At 36.4% G+C, this 24,679-nt stretch overlaps 1 protein-coding gene across 1 annotated transcript; it reads left to right on the top strand.

Moving 5' to 3' along the window:
- Positions 1-456: 456 nt before the first annotated feature.
- On the top strand, positions 457-24,447 carry LOC128222427 (uncharacterized). Its single transcript, XM_052931416.1, has 19 exons — positions 457-593; positions 1,339-1,450; positions 3,272-3,399; positions 8,463-8,579; positions 9,568-9,756; positions 10,434-10,562; positions 12,698-12,737; positions 13,046-13,113; positions 13,735-13,765; positions 15,270-15,337; positions 15,661-15,732; positions 16,357-16,422; positions 17,494-17,524; positions 18,944-19,011; positions 19,345-19,416; positions 20,040-20,105; positions 20,617-20,721; positions 22,451-22,478; positions 23,525-24,447. The coding sequence occupies exons 1-19, from the start codon at positions 533-535 to the stop codon at positions 23,610-23,612; spliced, it is 1,539 nt and encodes a 512-aa protein (XP_052787376.1). The 5' UTR covers positions 457-532; the 3' UTR covers positions 23,613-24,447.
- The last annotated feature ends 232 nt before the right edge of the window (positions 24,448-24,679 follow it).

Below are 24,679 nucleotides of genomic sequence, written 5' to 3'. Positions count from 1 at the left end.
GCATGACCCACCTAGGTGTGGGAAACTTTGTTTAGATTGGTCGACCGGTTCATGCGAAATAATCGAATATTTTACATATGCATGACCCACCTAGGTGTGGTAAACTTTGTATAGACTGGTCGACCGGTTCATGCAAAATAAATGAAAATATTATCGTACAGAAAATCAAGTGCGAATATAGATAGTGTTAGTTTTATCCAAATCTGCTCAATATAAACACATTTATTGAACACAACATTGAATATGTTTTTAAATGAGCAAAACAATAATACCAGAATAGCAGTTTGTAAACAACAAGTTAAGTTTTGCGTTTATTGCTTTTATTTCCTCGAGTCTGTCACGGTCAAAGGACGGAAATGCTCATTCATTGTCCGGTGGTTTTACAATGTCATAAAGAATTGACTCACTTTGAAATATGTGATACAATTGAACCGGAAAGAGAACAATTAAAAAAGGCTAGTTCCAGCTTCGGAATCGTATAATGTATCTGGACTTTGTCATATACTAAAAGTTTCATTATTGATTAAACAAAATGGCGCTTTGTTGGAATTTTGCGTGTATTTATCTTTTTTATGCGTTCCACTTTGTCAAAGGTACGATTATATATATATATATATACTTTGGTTCCGACTCACTTTCTCTTCTAAGGGTATTGTATTATTCTGTGCTCCGCATATTATAGAATAAAAGTATTGCTTGTAAATAATTTTCTTTTATTAGATTATCATGGTAATAACTTACACGGGTGAAACCGTATTACATGACAATACAGTTTCTTAAATAAAGGTTTAAAGTTGATTATAATTATGCTAAAAGGGGACAGAATTCGAATGTGGTTTGTGGTTAGCATGCCGGACAAGTGGGTTTACTCCGGGTTCTCCAGTTCCCCAAACACCACAAAACAACACGCTCGACCAAAATCTTGCCAACAAGACGGATTAATATAATTTATAAATATTTGTTTCCGAATCGTTGTAAAATTAATCAGTTTAAACAAAAGAAGGTCAGCATTAGTTTAAATGAACTATTTAATATCATTTATCACTTCCCATGTACTTGGAAACTTAGTAACTTCTATGCTGACTGCCTGTAACAACCATAATGAATACATACTGTTTATTTTGAGACTGTCCATATTTTAAATTAATTTTAAATGTCCATATTGGCATTGAACATGATTTCTTATTCAAAGATCTCTGCAGGCAATTGTATAAAACTTGGTGAGCTTGTCCACAATAGAGTGCCGTTTAGATTTGTCTGAAATTTGTTCATATGCTGTCCAACACGGGTTGTGGTTAAGTCTGCTGCGATGACAATTCGTTGAAAAATGTTTTTCAGGTTCGGAAACAAAAAAACTGACCCTGAATGCGACTGAGATATATAAAAATAATACCATCAAACTGACTTGTAACATTCACGAGGGTACGGCACGCTCAGTTGGCTGGTACAGGTACGTCTTTATGTTCGGTTTATATCGCTCTCACATCGTTGAGGTTGATCCAGCAAGTGTCGATAGAAGGGGTGCAAGCCGGCACATGCGGCACTTCCCCTCCGTACTGATAAAGCCTAGGGTCCAAGCTGGCACTTGCGCCACTTCCCCTCTGTACTGATAAAGCCTAGGGTGCAATCTGCACATGCGTCTCTTCCCCCTCGTACCGAAACACAAGCGTGTTACCTGGCATACGCACCACTTCCAATCAGAACTAATAGGATGCTTTCTAGCACGGGTCCCAATTTCCATCCGAATCAGAAACCTATGGCAGGACCTGGCACATTTGTCCCTCTCCCTCGACCCGAAATCTTCGCGCGCAACCTGGCACATTTGTCCCTCTCCCTCGACCCGAAATCTTCGCGCGCAACCTGGCACATTTGTCCCTCTCCTTCGACCCGAAATCCTCGCGCGCCACCTGGCACATTTGTCCCTCTCCCTCGACCCGAAATCTTCGCGCGCAACCTGGCATATGCGTCCCTTCCCTCGACCCGAAATCTTCTTGCGCAGCCTGAAATATGTGTACCTTCGCTTCGACCCGAAATCTTAAGGCGCAATCTGGCACATGCGTTCTTTTCCCTCGAACCGAAATGAAAGGGCGCAACCTGGCACATTTGTCCCTTCTCCTCAGCCCCGAAAACTTTGGGGAGAACCTGGCACATGCTACCCTTCTCTTCGACCCGAAATCTAAGGGTGAAACTTGGCACATGCGTCCCTTCCCCTCGAAAAGCAAATTCCTTGAGTGCAACCTGACATGCGTTTCTTCCCCTCGAAACCAAATCCATAGGGCGCAACCTGGCGCATGCGTCCCTTTCCCTCTTAAACCGAATCCCTAGGGCGCAACCTGGCAAACGTGTCCCTTCCCCTTGAAAGCGAATCCCTTCAGTACAAGCAGGCAAATGCGTCCCTTCCCCTCAAAACGAAATCCTTAGGGCGTAACCTGGCGCATGCGTCCCTTCCCCTCTGAACCGAATCCCTAGGGCACAACCTGGCAAACGCGTCTCTTCCCATCTAAACCGAATCCCAAGGGTGCAACATGGCAAACGCGTCCCTTCCCCTCGAAACTGGATTCCGAGGGAGAAACCTGGCACGTGCTTACACCCCCCCCCCCCTCGAAATTGAAGATCTAGTGCGGAACCTGGCTAATGCGTCCCTTGAAACCGAATCTTTAGGGAGCAACCTGATACATATGACTCTTCTCCGGAGCAGAAAAACTAGGGCATAACCTGGTACATGCAAACTCCCCTTACCCGAAATCATAGGGCTATTCCCTTCTTATCGCACCTGAAATTCTAAATGGTTACCAACAAAAGAAGATTTAATAAGATTTTGGATAAACACATTTTCATCGTTTTCGGAAAAGTATGCTCACAATATAACTTTGTTTTTGTGTCTGAAAAACAACATAATCAACAATGTATTGTGGGTGTTTGATGCTTTATTAATATTCAATAAGAAATGAAGCAATAGGTGATTTAATTCATTTCATGGCTACGTAATTGCAAATAAACGGCAAAAACCTTAATGCTACATACCATTGCTACATTGCTGATGTAGTACTGACCTTTATGAAACAAAAACATGCTCATTTCGAATAAGATATTTCTGGAAAAAATAGTAAATTATGCTTAAGAAACCACGTTATTATATGCTTTAAAAGAAAGGTACTGCATAATATAGACACTACTGTACTACATGCTTAAAAATCAGTGACGTTTTCAAGGGTTCATACCGCCATCCTCATTTTATTCAAAAGAAAAACAAACAACATTTTATCCGTAGGAACCAAGGTCGAAAGGTCATCTCTATTGGTTACGTCCATGGCCTCTGTGAAACAAGTCCTCCTGAGCTGCCGTTTTCAGCGGAGTGTCGGTGTTTGGATATAACCTTGTATACTTGCACGCTGACAGGTATTTAAAATCTAAAATATACATTTTGACAACAGGGTATGTTTTAAGAGGACCTGATTAACATGATGATATATAGGGATATATTCGAAAATATTTTTGTCTGGAGACACTAGACCAAGACCCTCGATATTTTGTATGTAGCATCATAAAGTAGTTCTCAAACAAGCTCATTCAAATTATGTCCTTCGGGATAAAGCTCGCACAACCCAGGGTATCACAAGTTTCCAGCACATTTGTATCTGAGCAATCTTCTTGTCTCAAACCACAAGCTGCAAACCATTGATATTTGGTATGAAGATATGATGGTCCCCTACCAAGTTCGTTCAAATTATGTCCCTTGGGAAAGAACTGGCCAAGCCCTGGGGTTCGCAAGTTTCATGAAGACTTATATAGGGTTTCTTTAAAAATCTTCTTATCTGACACCGCTAGGCTCAGACCCTTGATATTTTGTATGTAGCAACATATATTGGTCCAAGTTCAAATTATGAACTTATAAAATAAAATATTCTTGCTTCAAACCACATTGCCAATGTTATATCATATGATGAACCATAATGGAATACCGTTAGGACCATCGCCTGTGAATGTGTTGATCTTAAACGCGATACTCGAAAGTACGATGATGAAAACGCGACGTCACGAAACAACGATGGATAAAACGCGACAGTACGATGATAAAAACGCGACATTACGATAAAGAAAACGCGATAATACGACGGTGATAATGCGATAAACTATCGTGTTTTCACCATCGTACTGTCGTGTTTTCACCATCGTAGCTTCGTGATTTCGCGTTTTCAACATCGAAGTATCGTATTGTCGCGTTTTCATCATCGTACTGGCGCGTTTTTGTCATCTTACTGTCATGTTTTAATCATCGTACTGTCGCGTTTTCATTATCGTACTACCGCGTTTTCATCATCGTGCTGTTGCGTTTACATCATCGTTCTAACGCGTTTTCATCATCGTTTTATAGCGATTACATCATCGTTCTGTCGTGTTTTCATCATCGATCTTTCGCCTTCCGTCGCGCATGCGCAGATACAAAATGTCGAATACCGGGGTACGTTTCAGAGCATTTCTACTATCTGCCATTATTGTAAATGCACAATCATAATAACGACCAACTTAATAACAGTTACAAAGGCAATTAAGAAACGTCTCGTAAACTCTTCAGTCGTTTAGAAAAAAAAAAACCTAACGATAGCCAGCGTTCAAGCGAATGACACATCCTGAAGTGAAATGACGCCACGTCATATAAACCTGGTAATAGCACCTGTCTTTTTTATGAATGATAATTCTACTACTACTGCTTCTGCCACTGCCACTGCCACTACCACTACCACTACCACAACTATCACAACTACCACGACTAGCACTACTACCATTCACCACCACTACTACTTCTACTATTCTACTACTGCTACTACTACTACTACTACTACTACTACTACTACTACTACTACTACTACTACTACTACTACTACTACTACTACTACTACTACTTCTACTGCTACTGCTACTGCTACTGCTACTACTACTACTACTACTACTACTACTACTACTACTACTGCTACTGCTACTGCTACTGCTACTGCTACTGCTACTGCAACTGCTACTGCTACTACTACTACTACTACTACTACAACCACCACTACTACTAGAACCACTACTACTACTCGTTGTCTCTTCTCTGGTTGACTATATTTTGCTAATGCTGCTATTGTATCTGTAATATATTAGACCTTTACCTCGTATTATTTAAATAAACGTCTAAAATAATCCACAAGCACTTGTGAATTATTGTGGACGCCTTTGTTCAAAGAACACGGCATAATAATGAGTGCTTGCTAGTGACCAATTGAACAAAAATTGAATGATGAATTAAAAGTTTCGTTGTGGTGGTGGTGGTTTTGGTGGTGGTGGTTGTGGTAGTTGTAGTGGTGTTGGTGTTGTTGGTGGTGGTGCTACTGCTTCTGCTAATGCTGCTGCTGCTGCTGATAATGATGATGATGATGATGATGATAATGATGATGATGTGACTTCAGAGGTTCTGCATTTGGAAAACTGTTCGAAGATACTGTTTTGACTGGTTGGTTTGTTTGAAGACAATTAATAATTTTATCTTTATTGTGTCAGTCGTTGTTTAAACTTTTAATGAACCGTATTTCAGATGAACTCAAAAGGCATGATTAAAGCTTCAGTTGAAGACATGATTCAATGACTTAATACAAGTACACCTGAAACCGGCTATTTGTCACATGGAGGGTATGCGCACCGGAAGGCGATAGTACGATGATGAAAACACGACAGTACGATGATGAAAACGCGATAGTACGATAATGAAAACACAACAGTTCGATGATGAAAACGCGATAGTACGATAATGAAAACACGTCAGTTCGATGATGAAAACGCGATAGTACGATAATGAAAACACAACAGTTCGATGATGAAAACGCGATAGTACGATAATGAAAACACGTCAGTTCGATGATGAAAACGCGATAGTACGATAATGAAAACACGACAGTTCGATGATGAAAACGCGATAGTACGAAAATGAAAACACGACAGTTCGATGATGAGAACGCGATAGTACGATAATGAAAACACGACAGTTCGATGATGAAAACGCGACAGTATGATGATGAAAACACGATAGTACAATGATGAAAACGCTATGATGAAAACGCGATAGTACGATGATATAACACGATAGTACAATGATGAAAACGCGATGATGAAAACGCGATGATGAAAACGCGATGATGAAAACGCGATAGTACGATGATAAAACACGATAGTACAATGATGAAAACGCGATGATGAAAACGCGATGATGAAAACGCGATGATGAAAACGCGATAGTACGATGATAAAACACGATAGTACAATGATGAAAACGCGATGATGAAAACGCGATAGTACGATGATAAAACACGATAGTACAATGATGAAAACGCGATGATGAAAACGCGATAGTATGATGATGAAAACACGATAGTACAATGATGAAAACGCGATGATGAAAACGCGATAGTACGATGATAAAACACGACAGTACTATAATGAAAACACGACAGTACGATGATGAAAACGTGACAGTACGATAGTACGATGGTGAAAACCCGAAAGAACGATGGTGAAAACACGAAAGTTTATAGCATTATCATCATCTTAGTGTCGTACCATCGCGTTTTCTTTATCGTAATGTCGCGTTTTCATCATCGTACTGTCGCGTTTTCACCATCGTAGTTTCGTGATTTTGCGTTTTCATCAACGTACTATCGAGTATCGCTATTCAAATCAACACATTCATAAGCGATGGCCCAAATGGCATTCCGTACTACCAAAGTATATTTAAGCTGGCCCAACCCAAAAACAAATATTAATGTTGGGCTTTGATGACCTTGACCGTTTTTTAAGCTTCTGTCATGAAACTTGGGCCATGTGTACTGTTTAGCAAACAGTTATCAATATTGACATTGACAAGTGACCTTTTTAACTTATTTCGTATTTTTGAAAATTCGGACCATATGTACAGGTTGGAAAACAAACATTAAGTTCAGATATTTGGTTGAGTACCATTGTCTTATAGTTCTCTACAAAGATTTTAAATCATTCGCCTGGTGTATAAAATGTACTTGTTATATACAGCCCAGGGGAGCGATAAAGGGCCATAATGCTTCTCTTTTTTATTTCGATGGTCCATGATGAATATAATTAAAAGAAAGGCATCTTGAGGTTTTATTTTTAAGAAATATTACATACCACTGAGGGTCATATGACATTATGAGGACCGGCTAGACAGCACTCTGAAGTGTATATGGACCGAGGCGTTAGCCGAGGTCCATTCACCTTCGGAGGCTGACTGGCCTGTCCTTATAACGCCATATGTCCCGAAGTGGTGTGTTATATTTCTTATATTATACCGAACACTTTTTTACCATTTAATAATGTTTAAGTGCCTTTGATGTGTTTTATTGAACACATCTAATTATGATAACTTGGGAAAAATGTCGTTGTGAAAATTGCAAACAGCATTCACCAGTTTTATGACGTCAGCGGCCCATATTATATGACGTCAGCGGTCCATATTTTATTTTTGACGAGGTCCGGACCGGCCAAAAACATGATATGGACCGCTGACGTCATAAAAACTTGATTTTTATTAAAATACATTGATATACGGACCGATCAACTTTATATACACAAAGAAAGGACACATTTATGTAAGGTATAATATATATAAATAGAGTCATGTCTTGTCTATCATGTTTTGAATGTCATATGTTGTAAGTCATTTATTGTATGTCATGTGTTGTTTTGTAGCGTCTTGCGCCACTTGTTTAGTGCTTGTTAGTCACTACCATAAACCTCTGAATGAATTTATTGAGTTTAGTTTCTAACTCCAAAGTTTATTATCAATGGTTTATTAATAAACCGTCCATAATTGGGCGAAGAGCTACTTTTGTAGACAGAATACAACGCAATAATAAATTATCTATTTATAGACCAGAATCATATGACGCCATAATAACGCGGGAAAACCCACTTCATAAACGCCATATTGACATGTCCATATATAGAAAGTACAGTGTTTATCAAAATCAGTTGAAGGACATCATAATAGATCATGCAGTATCATATAATAAAACAATTAGTTCTTTATTAGCTGTTAAATATGCAGTTTATATCGACCGCAAAATCTTAATTGACCTCAACTTCCGACTCGTAGAACAATGAGTTTCTGGTGAAAATGACAACATATTTTTTATGTTCCTCGTATGTATAAAGAAGTTTGATCTATAACAGGTCTATAATATCAACAAACGTATCGTACTTTTTCGAATACATATCGTACATGTGTATCTGAGTAAATATACTTATAAATATATATATTTGTTTCGAAACTAAGAGCTTCGTTTGTCATATTTGAATTTGCTATTATACAGCTTAAGTGAAGTGGTAATATGGACATAGTACTTAACTGAAAATCTAACCATATGTGCTCGTACGCTCGCTGATATGATGACCAAATTACGCTTGTATTCCAAAAGTGGAGCCGTCAGTGCATAGCGGAGACGAATGGGAATGCTCGTATGCAGATAATGGGTTATCTATCAAAAGCAACGAAGTAAGGATAAGTGGGTCCAACGTTAGCCATACTACAACAGGTTTGAACATATTGAAATTTAAGTATGTTAACTCGCTGGTCCTTCGGGACCTTAACTCGTTGGCTTATTCTCACAGGTCATTTACTGTTTTTGCATAAAAGCGGTCGCATTGTGTTTTTTTCATTTCAACGCTTAAAATTGGTCTGTCTTTGACTTTTAGAAAGTGACTTATGGCTATGTGGATCAAAGCCGACGCAATTTATGAAGTTTATCTAATAAACAGATTACCGCTTTAGTCGGTTCAACAGTAAAACACCTTTTAGTAATAACTTATAGAATGAATTGTATACTCAGATGAATAACTATCTATTTGGCCAATATAGCAGTTATTTCGTGGGATACAAAATAGTGTGTAAACTATCCGCTTACTGGGCCAGCCACTGTTTATATCTACCACTTCAACTGACTAAAATCAATAACAACTTTAACTGTGCAATATACTGTGAGTGAAATTTGCCTTAACATAGATTGTTGCTTTATTGAAATCAATGTTAAGTTATGTTGTACATGTATCAACATTTAGGTTTGTTTAAAGATGAACCACAACAAATTATTTCAGTTAGTGTAACATGTTATTGCATTTGAAAGCAATGTAAATATTTGAAATGCACACATACTACTTAGATTGATATGCATTAAAATCATTCTGAGTTTAAAGAAGTTTTATGTAACTAGCATAAAAACTTACCCGAATGTGCACACCACCAATATCAGATATTGTAGATGAATATGAAAATAAAGCAGAGCAAAGCGGTTTCCAAACTAGCATCGGACAGCTACATTGTGTCATTATATATAATAGTTTGTTGCGTAATGATTGACTTAAAAGTGGTGCATATCGTAGTTATTTGCCTACAACCAGGGTTTATATCAAGAGTTTTGGATACTAGGTTTGATTTAAGTTTTTCGTTGTAACATTGCTAAATATCTTATCCGTATAATTCATAATGGTTTCATGTGATTCATAGTGATAGTGTCTGAATGACAGATTCACCTTCAACCGTATCACGGAGCACAAGGCGTAGCGACGTTGTCAAAAAAGCTGTTTATATTCAAGAAACAACACAAGATAGTACGACAGTAGCGATTGAGAAAACGAAAGAAGATACGACACATGCAGGAAAAAGTAGGGAGATACCAGCGAATAGAAAAGACGTCGACTTCACAACAATGCAAAGTATTTCATATTAAATTATTAAACGTAATGAAATATATTCAACATAACTATTGAAACAACGTTTCGGCCAGGTTCTCCTTAATCAAGTTTTATACATGAAATGACGTCATGAACAGAAAAAACATCGATATCATACATTATCCTAAATAATTGTTATAACATGAAACCCAGCAGAAACTAGTTTTATATTCGCTTGGCCCTATAGGAGTGAACTTATTGTTTGTAACGGACGCCATGGACATAAAGTGACAACAGCATCATTATGAGTATGTCTTGATGTTCATCACTAGTACCGTAGTTTGATACTTCTACAATAACTAGTTGTGTCACTAGTTAAAACAAGTTCACTGTAAACTACCTATATTGCGGAACTGTTTTATTGGTGGCAACTATTGTTTTGACTCTATTGGCGTATCACATTCGACTAAAATCTCAGGATCTACTAGTGGTGTTACGTTACTGGTGGCAACTGTTCTTTTGATTTTGTAGGTCCAGTCAAGTACTCTAATAGAATGTCAAATGTGACTATAATCCCGCCATCTGCTTGTGCTGTTGTGCTACAAGTGGTAGCAGTTGTTTTGACTTTGTACAGCCAAGCACGCCAATGGCGTGTCAAATATGACTTTAATCTTGGCATCTGCCTTTGCCGATGTTATACTGTTGTTTTTACTTTGTAGATCCAGCCAAGTTATCTGGTGGCGTGTCAGATATGACTATTATCCTGGCACCTTCTTGCGGTGGGGTGTTTCTGGTGGCAACTGTTGTTTTGATAATTTGCTGTATGAAGAGGAAAAAACGTGGACCAGGTAAATAGTTTTTTATTCTTTTTTTTTCAATTTGTATTTCTTTTATTAACTCAAAATGGATAAATTATTGCTTACACTAAAGGTGACCAATAGTTATCTCCACAATGTACAATACAGCGAAACTATTTAAATTCCAAGTATTTTTACATATCACGGTGTTGATAGGTCCAAAACATCTGAGTGATGTTTAAAAAACTGTTGAAGTAGTTTGCTAAAAAAACTGCACTATAAGCAAAACTGTATACACATCATCTACAAATGCTGGATACATAAACGTCTATGAGGCCAGCTAAAGAGAAGGTTGTGGCTAACAACACGATTATTATGTGTACTGTTCACTTTACGGTATTCATAAGTACAAATATTCAAAGAAAACGCCTTTTAAATGTGCGAGCAGTTTGGTAAAAAGTCAGATATGGCGAATCATGTAAGAATCTTTTTCAATGTCATTTAAGGGCATTTAACTTGAATACGAAATGGTCTTGGCAATATTTGTGATAATATCAAAGTGGTAATGTGAACCAAATAACTGATTATTCTGAATATTTCATTTTATAAGTAAAATGTATATATGAAATTGTGAGTCATGGGTATAATTTGAACTTGGTAAAGTACCATTATATGTTGTGACATACACAATATCAAGGTAGTTTGCTCCTTGCAACAGACAGCTGGACCGCCCGACAAGTCGACGTTCGATGAGTCAAATAACACCATAACAATACAAAGAAAAACCTAGTAGTAAGAGATAAACCCTGTAGAGAGGCACAATGGCAATGGTGTGGTCTGTTTTTAGCTCTACTGGTCACAGGCCAGAAGAGCTTATGCGATGGTAATGTGTACGTAGTATGTGCATCCGTGCGTCCGTGCGTTCGTGCGTCCGTGCGTCTGTAAACAATTGCTTGTGAACACGATATAGTCTTCAGTTTTGATTGTATCTCGATGAAACTTGTACAGTATCTAGATATCCATAAGAGCTGGATTCTTTTCGAAAACCAGCCAGATCCGCCCATGCATGCCAAGATTATGGCCCTTGATAGTATAAAAAAATGCTATTGTGTAAACAATTGGTTGTGAACACGATACAGTCTTCAGTTTTGATTGTATCTCAATAAAACTTGTACAGTATCTAGATATCCATTAGAGCTCAGTTCCTTTCGCAAACCAGCCAGATTCGCCTATGAATGCCTAGATTATGGGCTATGAAAGTTTTAGATAAATGCTTTCTATTTTTAGCCAGGTCTGCATGAGCGAATTCTATTTAAGCCAAGTTTACATGTACATGTAAATTCAAGTCTAGAGTTAAGGGAGACAATTTGCAAGTCTAGAATTTTGAGAGATAATTTGCTTTTTGCTTCTGCAGTTGATTTTGTGAATTACTCTGCCTTGTTCTTGTTGAAAGCTCAAAGGCCATTTTTTAGCTTTAAGTTCTGTAGTTTGTGCATTCATCTTAACAAAATTGGTTGTGAATGTTTAAGTTATGCACCTGGTTTCATTAATGGCCACACCCAGGGTTCACAGGTTTGATAAACATAAATCTGGAAAAGTTTGAAAATCTTTTTGTGTGTTCGTGCATCCATCTCAGCAAAATTAATTGTGAATGTTTGTTCAAATTGATCAATGTTGTTCTAGGATGCCATTGACTTTGACCTTTTGACCAACTTTTTTAACTTTTAAAACTACAGAAATTTTTACTATGAGTACAGTTTTGAAAGCATTTTGTTTTAGTCAGATGACTTTTACTTGGCACATATTTAAATAGTTCATGCAACTAATCTGCTTACAATACTTTCTGGGCTCAGATGTTGAACGTGCTACGTTTTCAGGTAACCCAAACACAAAACATAAACTATATGTCTGTTGCATTTTACCCATACATACATGCTCTGGATTGAGATGACCACAAAAGCCATGCCAGTAGAGCATAGGCCCTTTTGGGCCTCTTGTTTTGTGCATGTAGTTCTCGTTCGCTTGTGTTCTAGTTTATTCAACTTAATATTGTTGAATCGAGCCCTACCTGATGCCTCTAAACTTTTTTTTAAATCCTAGACTACTGATCTTGTCTCTGTGTTCATAGATTTATTGTAAATTTCCGCTTTATTTTGATATAACAGTTGTTTCCTATATGTATACAGATGAGCAATCTGAAAATGCAACGATGAGGAATGGCGTCAGGTAAGGACTAATGTTTGGAAAACTATGTAAAGGGGAGTGCAATCCAGATAAATGTGTTCCTTAAATTGAAATGATCATTCAGTTTAAAGCTATGAAAATGAAATCAAATCCATCAAAACTATTAAATTAAGGGTGGTGAAGTTTTTCCTCATAAAGTACAATGAGGCCGGACCCGCAATTTTGAATTTAAACATTTAGTATTTAAATTAATTGCATGGTAACTTATTGATCTAATTATTTATTATGATGATTATGATTATTAATCGTTTAAGAAGATAATCTATAAATGTCCTCTTTATCCATTTCAGGACCCAATCAATAGTAAATACTTTAGAACGCATCTACGCTAACAACAGTGAGGCGAGGCGTCCAAGTGGTATTCCTATTTATTTTTTACCCAACATTCTTATTATTTACTTGCACCCCAACTCTCACCCTTTTCAATAGTTTAAGGCACTTTTAGTCAACCTCTCTTAACTGTATTGTCATTTTTGCACTTGTTGACCAACCCTCAACAATGTTTTTAATTGTTTGCACTTGTCGGCCAACCCTCAACAATACCTTCGATTATCTGCATTTGTTGAACATCCCTCTGTTAAACTTCTATCATTTGTTTGCATTTGTTGATGAACCCTTTATAAATCAGCTACAACAATCAATAGTCAAATATAACATTGAATCTACAGGACCTGGTCTCAACGATCAAACATCAATAATAAAATAGTTGGATGCACAGTTAATAGCCATCCTAATTAATAAACAGAAATATAATGGGGTATACAGGGATAAGGAACCACGAACAAATATATTAATGAGATCTACATTAGCTACAACATAATGATACACGACATTCATCAAAATGACGAAACTCCTTGGCACAGTTTTACAATTATAAAATTGATGGTTTGTCTTAAATTAATCATGAAATGTATCATTATTTTAATTGCAATGTAGGCATTTAACGTGATTACCATACAAATGTTGTTTTTATTTACAGACGAACAAGCACGGATCGGACAGCGAAATGGGTAAACAAATCTTTGTTTGAGGGTAAAATTTATTATTAAAAACTAATTTAAATATAACACACCTATCTGTGAGCAAATTGTCGTAGTTTTATAATTATATCCGAACCCAAATAGAATAACATGAACGAACTTAGATTCCAATAATATGCATGCTTATTTTTACTTTAATACATTGGAGATATAATAGCCAAAACCCTAATCATGGCCTAGTTTAGAAGCGGACTATACGGACTAGCCCTAAAGGAAACCTAAACATAGCGACTACTTTGAAGCACATTGGCATGCAATGAAATAGCCCAAAACATCGCGATATCAGTGGTCGCCATTGGCATCTAAAGATAAACACATACCCCAGGTTTAACAGGACACTAGCATACAAAGGTAGGCAAAGTAATCCAAAGCATAGCAATGACAATCTATGAACCACATTGGCATCCAAAGATAATCACATTCCCAAGGTTTAACAGCGCACTAGCATTCAAAGGTAAGCAAAGTAATCCAATACATAACAATGAAAATCTATGAACCACATTGGCATCCAAAGATAATCACATTCCCCAGGTTTAACAGCGCACTAGCATACAAAGGTAAGCAAAGTAATCCAATACATAACAATGAAAATCTATGAACCACATTGGCATCCAAAGATAATCACATTCCCCAGGTTTAACAGCGCACTAGCATACAAAGGTAAGCAAAGTAATTCAAAACATAACAATGAAAATCTATGAACCACATTGGCATCCAAAGATAATCACATCCCCCAGGTTTAACAGGACACTAGCATACAAAGGTAAGCAAAGTAATCCAAAACATAGCGATGACCATCTATGAACCACATTGGCATCCAAAGATAATCACATTCCCCAGGTTTAACAGGACATTAGCATACAAAGGTAAGCAAAGTAATCCAAAACATAGCAATGACAATCTTTGAACTACATTGACATACAAAGGTAATCTGAAAAACACAAACAATAAAATTGGTCACAAATTACATCTGAATACAACAATACTTATTTAAAAACCTACAGAAACAAGCTCCGTAGCAAAAAGTTTAAACATTAACCCGGTTTAATGGCACTGGGTAAACGTCAAAGACAAAGAACACAAAAACAAAAATTCACAAACACGAAACATGGAAGATCAGCACAAAACTCCACAAATAGTACAGTGCATACATAATATATATAAAAAAACTAGGTATGTATATCAAGAATTGTTAGCCTTGGAACGGTAAGTAAATTGTAAATATACTGGGGGTTTAAACCAGTTTTCGTGCACAAACCTCACTCTTATCTCAACAATCCTAAATTAAGAAAAAACATAAAACGTAAATCTTATCAAATCTTATGAAATCCAATTTCACACAATTGTCAACATATTTTTACTATTTTATTAATAACATCTAAACACAACTACTCCACTTTTACACAATAATTAACAAATTTACATTCTTGTATTAATGTTTACCATTACATCTGAACACTTTTCATTGCTTAAGAAACGCCAGCAACGGAAATGCACAGGAGGACCAGTATTATCTCCATGCAACTGATAAGCAGGCAAATGGTATGGTTATTTTACATCCTTAAATTTATTTTAGCAGAATTGTTAGCTAGTAAGAATGATTAGCAATCCATTGAGTTAATGATGTCGTTTATATCAAATGAAGTTGAAATCAAATGTCCACGTTGTAAATCAGTTTCTTTCAAGACAGAATTATAAGGCTATGTAAATGTTTTAATTGGACATTTTGTTGGATAAGCAGAAATAACGATGACTTAACGTGCATTTACAAAACACAATAAGAATACATTGACCATTTACATTCTTGCTATTTTGAAATAATAATATTTGCAAAACAAATTGATGTTATTCATTTAATTTTCTAGAACCACTTGGAAATGACGAGAATGTTTATTACGCCATAGGTAATACTACAAGTTTGGATCGAAGGAATTCAGGTACAGTAGACATACTTTGTTGCATAATCCAACGTCATTAAGAATGATGGTAAAAGTGTTCAAACTAGTGACATTGTTCTAAATTTTCAACAACGAAAATTTTAAATATGTCTTATTCTCCTCGGTCTTATCCATATGCTGTAATTATAATTAGGAACATGTTCTTGCTTACTTTCAAATAATTGGTGAAAACACCTATACTTTTCTTTGAAAACCTTTGCCATACGCACACTAAGCGATGTTCTACCACAAGGCTCTCAATACTGATGTTAAAAAGTGAAGAAACAAGCTCAGTAGCAAAGAGTTTAAACATAAACCAGGTGTTATGGACACTGGATAAAAACGCCAAAGACATATAACATAAACACAAATACTTAAGATAGTGAAAGGCTTGTTGTTGTTCCTAAATAATAAAGAACAGCTTAACTTTTGTTAAGAAAGCCAAAGCCTATCATGATTTAAAATTATTACTAGTTACGTTTCATTAAAAACATACATATATGCATGTATTTAATTTTCGATTTAAAGCACAATTCTGTGGTAATTTTTGTTAGATTGAATGTGTATAACATCAGGGTCGGGCGGCCTGAATCACAAATTAATTGTCTTTTCTTCTCACTATAGGATTTCAAAATGCCTCAAGACTCTGCAGGACATTGCCGGCCCTACGTCCATGTACCAATGCAACCGGTATGATATACGTTTATTACCCTATAAAGTTTTCTTAAAATTACATGTATCAATAACAATATTTGTAAATCTTCATGGAACATTACACGCTAAATGCAGTAAGAACAACAGAGTTATGCGCATATTAATGTTTTGTCACAGGAGGAGCAGCGGGCATTAACAATACTTCTGTCAACGAGTAATTCCCGATGTTGTTGGTACCCCAGGCCCGATCGACCCTCAATATTGGGAAATAATTTGGCTGAAATTTTAACTAAACGATTTCTGCATCCAACTGAATTAGACCTGTATGATTTTTGACACGTTTATAAATTGGTCAGTATTAATTCTATAAGAACGTATAATCAATCAAATCGAACAAATCCATACGTAAACCCGTAGCGTTCCCCCCGCCCCGGGCAAATCATAAACAGGAGCATTACGATTTGTGCTATTGTAGGTCACACGATTTTAGTGCGCATGTTAATACATGAGTATAGATACGTTTGGTATTCACATTGTATTCCCAAATAGATCGCTTCCGATCGCCTGACGAGATATTGAGGCCAAAGCTGTATTGTCAGTTTTGCACTTGTTGATCAACCATCAACAATGTTTTTAATTGTTTGTACTTGTCGACCAACCCTCAACAATACCTTCGATTATCTGCATTTGTTGATTATCTCTCGGTTAAACTTCTTCCATTTGTTTGCATTTGTTAATGAACCCTATATAAATCAGCTACAACGATCAATAGTCAAATATAACATTGAATCTACAGGACCTGGTCTCAACGATCAAACATCAATAATAAAATAGTTGGATGCACAGTTAATAGCCATCCTAATTAATAAACAGAAATATAATGGGGTATACAGGGATAAGGAACCACGAACAAATATATTAATGAGATCAACATTAGCTACATCATAATGATACACGACATGCATCAAAATGACGAAACTCCTTGGCACAGTTCTACAATCATAAAGTTGATGGTTTGTCTTAAATTAATCATGAAATGTATCATTATATTAATTGCAATGTATGCATTTAACGTGATTACCATACAAATGTTGTTTATATTTACAGACGAACAAGCACGGATCGGACAGCGAAATGGGTAAACAAATCTTTGTTTGAGGGTAGAATTTATTATTAAAAACTAACTTAAATATAACACACCTATCTGTGAGCAAATTGTCGTAACTTTATAATTATATCCGAACCCAAATAGAATAACATGAACGAACTTAGATTCCATTAACATGCATGCTTATTTTTACTTTAATACATTGGAGATATAATAGCCAAAACCCTAATCATGGCCTAGTTTAGAAGCGGACTATACGGACTAGCCCTAAAGGAGCCCTAAACATAGCGACTACTTTGAACCACATTGGCATGCAATTGTAAGTGAAATAGCCCAAACCATCGCGATATCGGTGGTCGCCATTGGTATCTAAAGATAAACACATACCCCAGGTTTAACAGGACACTAGCATACAAAGGTAGGCAAAGTAATCCAAAGCATAGCAATGGCAATCTATGAACCACATTGGCATCCAAAGATAATCACATTCCTCAGGTTCAACAGGACACTAGCATACAAATGTAGGCAAAGTAATCCAAAACATAGCGATGACAATGTTTGAACAACATTGGCATCCAAAGATAATCACATTCCCCAGGTTCAACAAGACACTAGCATACAAAGGTAAGCAAAGTAATTCAAAACATAGCAATGACAATCTATGAACCACATTGGCATCCAAAGATAATCACATCCCCCAGGTTCAACAAGGCACTAGCATACAAAGGTAAGCAAAGTAATTCAAAACATAACAATGAAAATCTATGAACCACATTGGCATCCAAAGATAATCACATCCCCCAGGTTCAACAAGGCACTAGCATACAAAGGTAAGCAAAGTAATCCAAAACATAGCGATGACAATGTTTGAACCACATTGACATACAATCCGAAAAACACAAACCATAAAGATGGCATTTAACAGGAAAACAATTACATCTGAATACAGCAAAACTTATTTGAAAAACTACAGAAACAAGCTCCATAGCAAAAGTTTAAACATAAACCCGGTTTAATGGCACTGGGTAAACGTCAAAGACAAAGAACACAAAAACAAAAATTCACAAACAAGAAACATGGAGGAACAGCACAAAACTCCACAAATAGTACAGTGCATACATACTATATATCAAAAAAACTAGGTATGTATATCAAGAATTGTTATGTACCGCCTTGGAACGGTAAGTAAATTGTAAATATACTGGGGGTTTAAACCAGTTTTCGTGCACAAACCTCACTCTTATCCCAACAATCCTAAATTAAGAAAAAAACATAAAACGTAAATCTTATCAAATCTTATGAAATCCAATTTCACACAATTGTCAACATATTTTTACTCTTTTATTAATAACATCTAAACACAACTACTCCACTTTTACACAATAATTAACATATTTACATTTTTTATTAATGTATACCATTACATCTGAACACTTTTCATTGCTTAAGAAACGCCAGCAACGGAAATGCACAGGAGGACCAGTATTATCTCCATGCAACTGATCAGCAGGCAAATGGTATGGTTATTTTACATCCTTGAATTTATTTTAGCAGAATTATTAGCTAGTAAGAATGATTACCAATCCATTGAGTTAATGATGTCGTTTATATCAAATGAAGTTCAAATGTCCACGTTGTAAATCAGTTTCTTTCAAGACAGAAAAGTATAAGGCTGTGTAAATGTTTTAATTGGACATTTTTTTGGATAAGCAAACATAGCGATGACTTAAATTGCATTTACAAAACACATAATAATAAGAATACCTTGACAAGTTATATTCTTGCTATTTTTTGAATAACATATTCATTCGAATTTTATAGCAAAACAAATTGATGATTTAATTTTCTAGAACCACATGAAAATGACGAGAATGTTTATTACGCCATAGGTAATACTACAAGTTTGGATCGAAGGAATTCAGGTACAGTAGAAATACTTTGTTGCATAATCCAACGTCATTAAGAAGATCGTAAAAGTGTTCAAACTAGTGACATTGTTCTAAATTTTCAACAACGAAAATTTTAAATACGTCTTATTCTCCTCGGTCTTATCCATATGCTGTAATTATAATTAGGAACATGTTCTTGCTTACTTTCAAATACTTGGTGAAAAACACCTATACTTTTCTTTGAAAACCTTTGCCATACGCACACTTAGCGATGTTCTACCACAAGGCTCTCAATACTGATGTGAAAAAGTGCAGAAACAAGCTCAGTAGCAAAAAGTTTAAACATAAACCAGGTGTTATGGCACTGGATAAAAACGCCAAAGACATATAACACAAAAACAAATACTTAAGATAGTGAAAGGCTTGTTGTTGTTCCTAAATAATAAAGAACAGCTTAACTTTTGTTAAGAAAGCCAAAGCCCATCATGATTTAAAATTATTACTAGTTACGTTTCATTAAAAACATACATATATGCATGTATTTAATTTTCGATTTAAAGCACAATTCTGTGGTAATTTTTGTTAGATTGAATGTGTATAACATCAGGGTCGGGCGGCCTGAATCACAAATTAATTGTCTTTTCTTCTCACTATAGGATTTCAAAATGCCTCAAGACTCTTCAGGACATTGCCGGCCCTACGTCCTTGTACCAATGCAACCGGTATGATATACGTTTACTACTCTATTAAGTTTTGTTAAAATTACATGTATCAATAACAATATTTGTAAATCTTCATGGAACATTACACGCTAGATGCAGTAAGAACAACAGAGTTATGCGCATATTAATGTTTTGTCACAGGAGGAGCAGCGGGCATCAACAATACTTCTGTCAGCGAGTAATACCCGATGTTGTTGGTACCCCAGGCCCGATCGACCCTCAATATTGGGAAATATATTGGCTGAATTTTTAACTAAACGAGTTCTGCATCAATTGAATTAGACCTGTATGATTTTCGACACGTTTATAAATTGGTCAATATTAATTCTATAAGAACTTATAACCAATCAAATCGAACAAATGCATACGTAAACCCGTAGCGCTCCCCCGCCCCGGGCAAATCATAAACAGGAGCATTACGATTTGTGCTATTGTAGGTCACACAATTTTAGTGCGCATGTTAATACATGAGTATAGATACGTTTGGTATTCACATTGTGTTCTCAAATAGATCGCTTCCGACCGCCTGACGAGATATTGAGGCCAAAGCGAGCTATTGTGTCATCCGGTGCCGAGTATGCTGTGCCCGATACTGAACTTTGTACCATCGACATAGGTAATATCATGCAATATAACACACATGGATGTCTTATTATAGAAAGTAGTAATTAGGGGTTTATCCAGGTTTTAATAAAAACAGGTTGCTGCAGAAAAGTGACAGTGTGCTAAGGGAGAAGATGACACAGAAAAGGACACACGGTAAATGGCAGTAAACCATTATGAATTTCATAGAGCGTGTTATGAATTGTGCTTTTGGGGTGTAATACTACTAAATATGAAATATTTGCTAGAATTCATTATCACTTTTCAAGTTAAAATCAAAACAAAAAATATATTTAATTATCCTCAACGTTTAGTCATTCGACGGCAGGTGGGTGCACATTTTGGTCTCAATGGTTGCAGAAGGGTGCACATTCTGGTCTCAATGGTTGCAAAAGGGTGCACATTCTGGTCTCAATGGTTGCAGAAGGGTGCACATTCTGGTCTCAATGGTTGCAGAAGGGTGCACATTCTGGTCTCAATGGCTGCAGAAGGGTGCACATTCTGGTCTCAATGGCTGCAGAAGGGTGCACATTCTGGTCTCAATGGTTGCAGAAGGGTGCACATTCTGGTCTCAATGGTTGCAGAAGGGTGCACATTCTGGTCTCAATGGTTGCAGAAGGGTGCACATTCTGGTCTCAATGGTTGCAGAAGGGTGCACATTCTGGTCTCAATGATTGCAGAAGGGTGCACATTCTGGTCTCAATGGTTGCAGAAGGGTGCACATTCTGGTCTCAATGGTTGCAGAAGGGTGCACATTCTGGTCTCAATGGTTGCAGAAGGGTGCACATTCTGGTCTCAATGATTGCAGAAGGGTGCACATTCTGGTCTCAATGGTTGCAAAAGGGTGCACATTCTGGTCTCAATGGTTGCAGAAGGGTGCACATTCTGGTCTCAATGGTTGCAGAAGGGTGCACATTCTGGTCTCAATGGTTGCAGAAGGGTGCACATTCTGGTCTCAATGGTTGCAGAAGGGTGCACATTCTGGTCTCAATGGTTGCAGAAGGGTGCACATTCTGGTCTCAATGGTTGCAGAAGGGTGCACATTCTGGTCTCAATGGTTGCAGAAGGGTGCTCCAAAAAGAGTGTGCAGCACCCTCCCATAACACTCTGACTCTAAATGTAATGTGAATATTGTAAGATCTGAAAATATGTTTGAATATAAACTTTATATTCACTTTATATTATAAGTGAATGCCATATTTTTTTCATTATTTTAAGACTGACATATGAGTGTAACATCTACCGCCAAACTAAACAAATTTTATATTAAGGATAAAATTCGACCGTTCCACCGTACGAAATTATTACACAGTTAAGCTTCGACTTCTTGATGCCGTTCCTTTATGGGAGATCATGTTTAAAAGAACACATAGAAAATGTTCAGTGTACTAGTATTTGTATATGTATTTTGTTTAGTAAATGTGTCTGAACATTTGTTGATCACTAGAAAAATGATGTTACTGTAGTTGTTAAGCCTTCATTGAACGCTAACGTAAACATGAGTCAAAGCTTTCTTATGAGGTGGACAGGTAATGGTCAGTAATTAGATTGTGAGCAAGACCTTATTGTTATATTTTTGTTTAACAACAAGAGGAACAAAAAAGTGAGCGCATTGGTTTACATTGTGACATAAGTTTTGCATTGATATCAGCCGATGTTTTGCATAGATAATGGCTAATTATTTGTTTTAATTATTTAACCACGTCAACAATATATCGAGCAGTTTGATTTGTAATCTGTAGGTGGACGTTCAAGCAGGCGTGGAGATCAGTGAGTTATACAAATGTGACATGCTATCCCTCAGAGTATCTATCCCTAATATTAACATTCAACTTTGTCAGTAAAAAGACTCATCACAGACAGGAACAAATTTGGCATGAATAAAGGCAGACTTTCTAGAGTTTTATGATTTTTTTTATACATATTTCTATTTTTTTAAATCTTTTTCATACAAAACATTTCAATCAAGTGTTATCTCATACATGTGCGGTGCGTATGTATCATTTATAAGTGCCAGATGGCTCCTAATGAATAACGATAGCACTAATGATTCTTTGGAAATTTGCAAGCGTGCCCTTCTGCTTTCATACATAATGAACACACGAGACATGCTGTAAACATTATACTAGTATTCATGGAATTTGCTTCCTTGCCCTACTGCGTTCTTACAACATAAACGCAAAAAGGATTGCGATTTGTCCTTATATGCCTTTATTGAATTGCCTCGCTTGCCCTATAGCTTTCACGCAGCAAAAACCTAAGAAACATGCGATCTGTCAATAAACTCCTTCACGGCATTTGCTTGCTTGCCCTACTGCGTTCACACAGACTGCATGAAGAAAGAAATGCGATCAATACTTAAATACATTTTAAACAAATGTTCATAAAGATTGAAATAAGAAGTATATATTTGTTATTAAAGATATTTAACCGATAGCATAAATTTTAATGAAAATTAACTGTTATTTGTAACGTAGTATATAATTGGTTAAATGGCGTCACGCTTATCCAATCGGAAAGCAAAATTGAAATAAACAATGAAGACTAGGCGAATATTAATATTTTATTTTGTAATACAGCAGATAAAAACAGAAATGTGAACACTACTATGAAAACTATTGGGACAGGGAACAGTTGTTGATAAAATATATTTCAAACTCTTCGTATTACAATCAGGGTTGGGAAGGCTAATGATTTTAACCTTTAATGTTGAAATAGTAAACAGTTTTGCTTTAACCCATGACTTGGTGTGTAAATAATATTAACGAATACATATCCTCCGGTATGCATTCAAGGTCATATTGTTTATATTTCAGGGAACCACCAGGTTACGAGAAACTCGATGACTGCAACAGAACGTACGAGACAATGTACACATTCATAAAAACAGCGGGAATGAAATAATTACGATATTACAGAAACAGACTGACAATTTGAAACAATTTTTACATTCAAGGAAGCAATCCGAACAAAACAAGCCGCCATTTAGAAAGAAAGAGCTAGCGAGTATACCCTATGAAACACGGGAAGGGCAATGTATGCCACATATTTAAAATGCCAAACAAACATGAATATATAAGGATGAGCGCTTACCACATTCTTTGTTTAGTTAGTTTCAAATTATTTGTTTTACAACATCATATCAATCACTTTCGCTGACGTGATGTTACGGTGTGTGGTCTTGTTTCGTGGCGGGGTATCCAGACGAAACCCAGTTGTCAACGAAACCTAACTCACATGCGCCTAAGTTGAGAATCGAAACCGGGTCGCTTCGGTTAGAAGCGAGTACGATAACAAGTGCCCTAACGGGACAGCCTTTGTTTAGTTGATAAACCAGTTTGGTCTAGACAACATGTACAAAGTGGATGACTCTGAAATGTTTGGCTTCTCCCAAAACGCACATATATGCTTATGAAAAGTGACAATCACCTGCTTAGATTTTTTTTACCAAATAGAAGAATGCAAAACGTGATGAAAATTACGTCCAATAAGGACCTTACAGAAGTTCATAAGCTCTAGTTTAATTAATTGTTATACTGTGTTAGAATCATAAAAATAAATATTTCTAAAACTTGATAATTGAGAGGTTTCTTATGATTGAAATTGACAATGTTGCTTATTTCGTTTGCTAACATACGATTTAAGAATGTGCCTTTTTCTATTGTTATATAAAATTGCTCCGCAATCTTGTAAACTGTTCACTTTCTTTCAATGTTTGCTGTATAATAAATCAATTCATGTTGAATATATGCTTTTATATATACCCATTTCCATAAAACAATTTTAAAAACAGACAAGACGTCAATGCGGCAACGCCGCATTAAAGCCGGATTTTTATTTGACGATGAAATTTTGCAAACCGAGGATTTGAGCTAGTGACCTAGTATTTTTAACCAAAAAGACCCATATTTATACTTATCGGAGATATCGTTGATACAAATAGCCTGATGAACAGAAACTATTCCATACTC

The sequence above is a fragment of the Mya arenaria genome, chromosome 16 (genome assembly GCF_026914265.1).
Source record: "Mya arenaria isolate MELC-2E11 chromosome 16, ASM2691426v1".
Classification (NCBI taxonomy): Eukaryota; Metazoa; Mollusca; class Bivalvia; order Myida; family Myidae; genus Mya; species Mya arenaria.
Note: the sequence above shows the minus strand (reverse complement) of the source record. Positions and strands in the feature narration are given on the sequence as shown.

Coding starts and splice junctions, on each gene's coding strand:
- LOC128222427 (XM_052931416.1), top strand. CDS start 533: ATGGCGCTTTGTTGGAATTTTGCGTGTATTTATCTTTTTTATGCGTTC. Junction 15,338..15,660: donor AACTGATAAGCAGGCAAATG/GTATGGTTATTT, acceptor TTAATTTTCTAG/AACCACTTGGAAATGACGAG. Junction 15,733..16,356: donor TTTGGATCGAAGGAATTCAG/GTACAGTAGACA, acceptor TTCTCACTATAG/GATTTCAAAATGCCTCAAGA.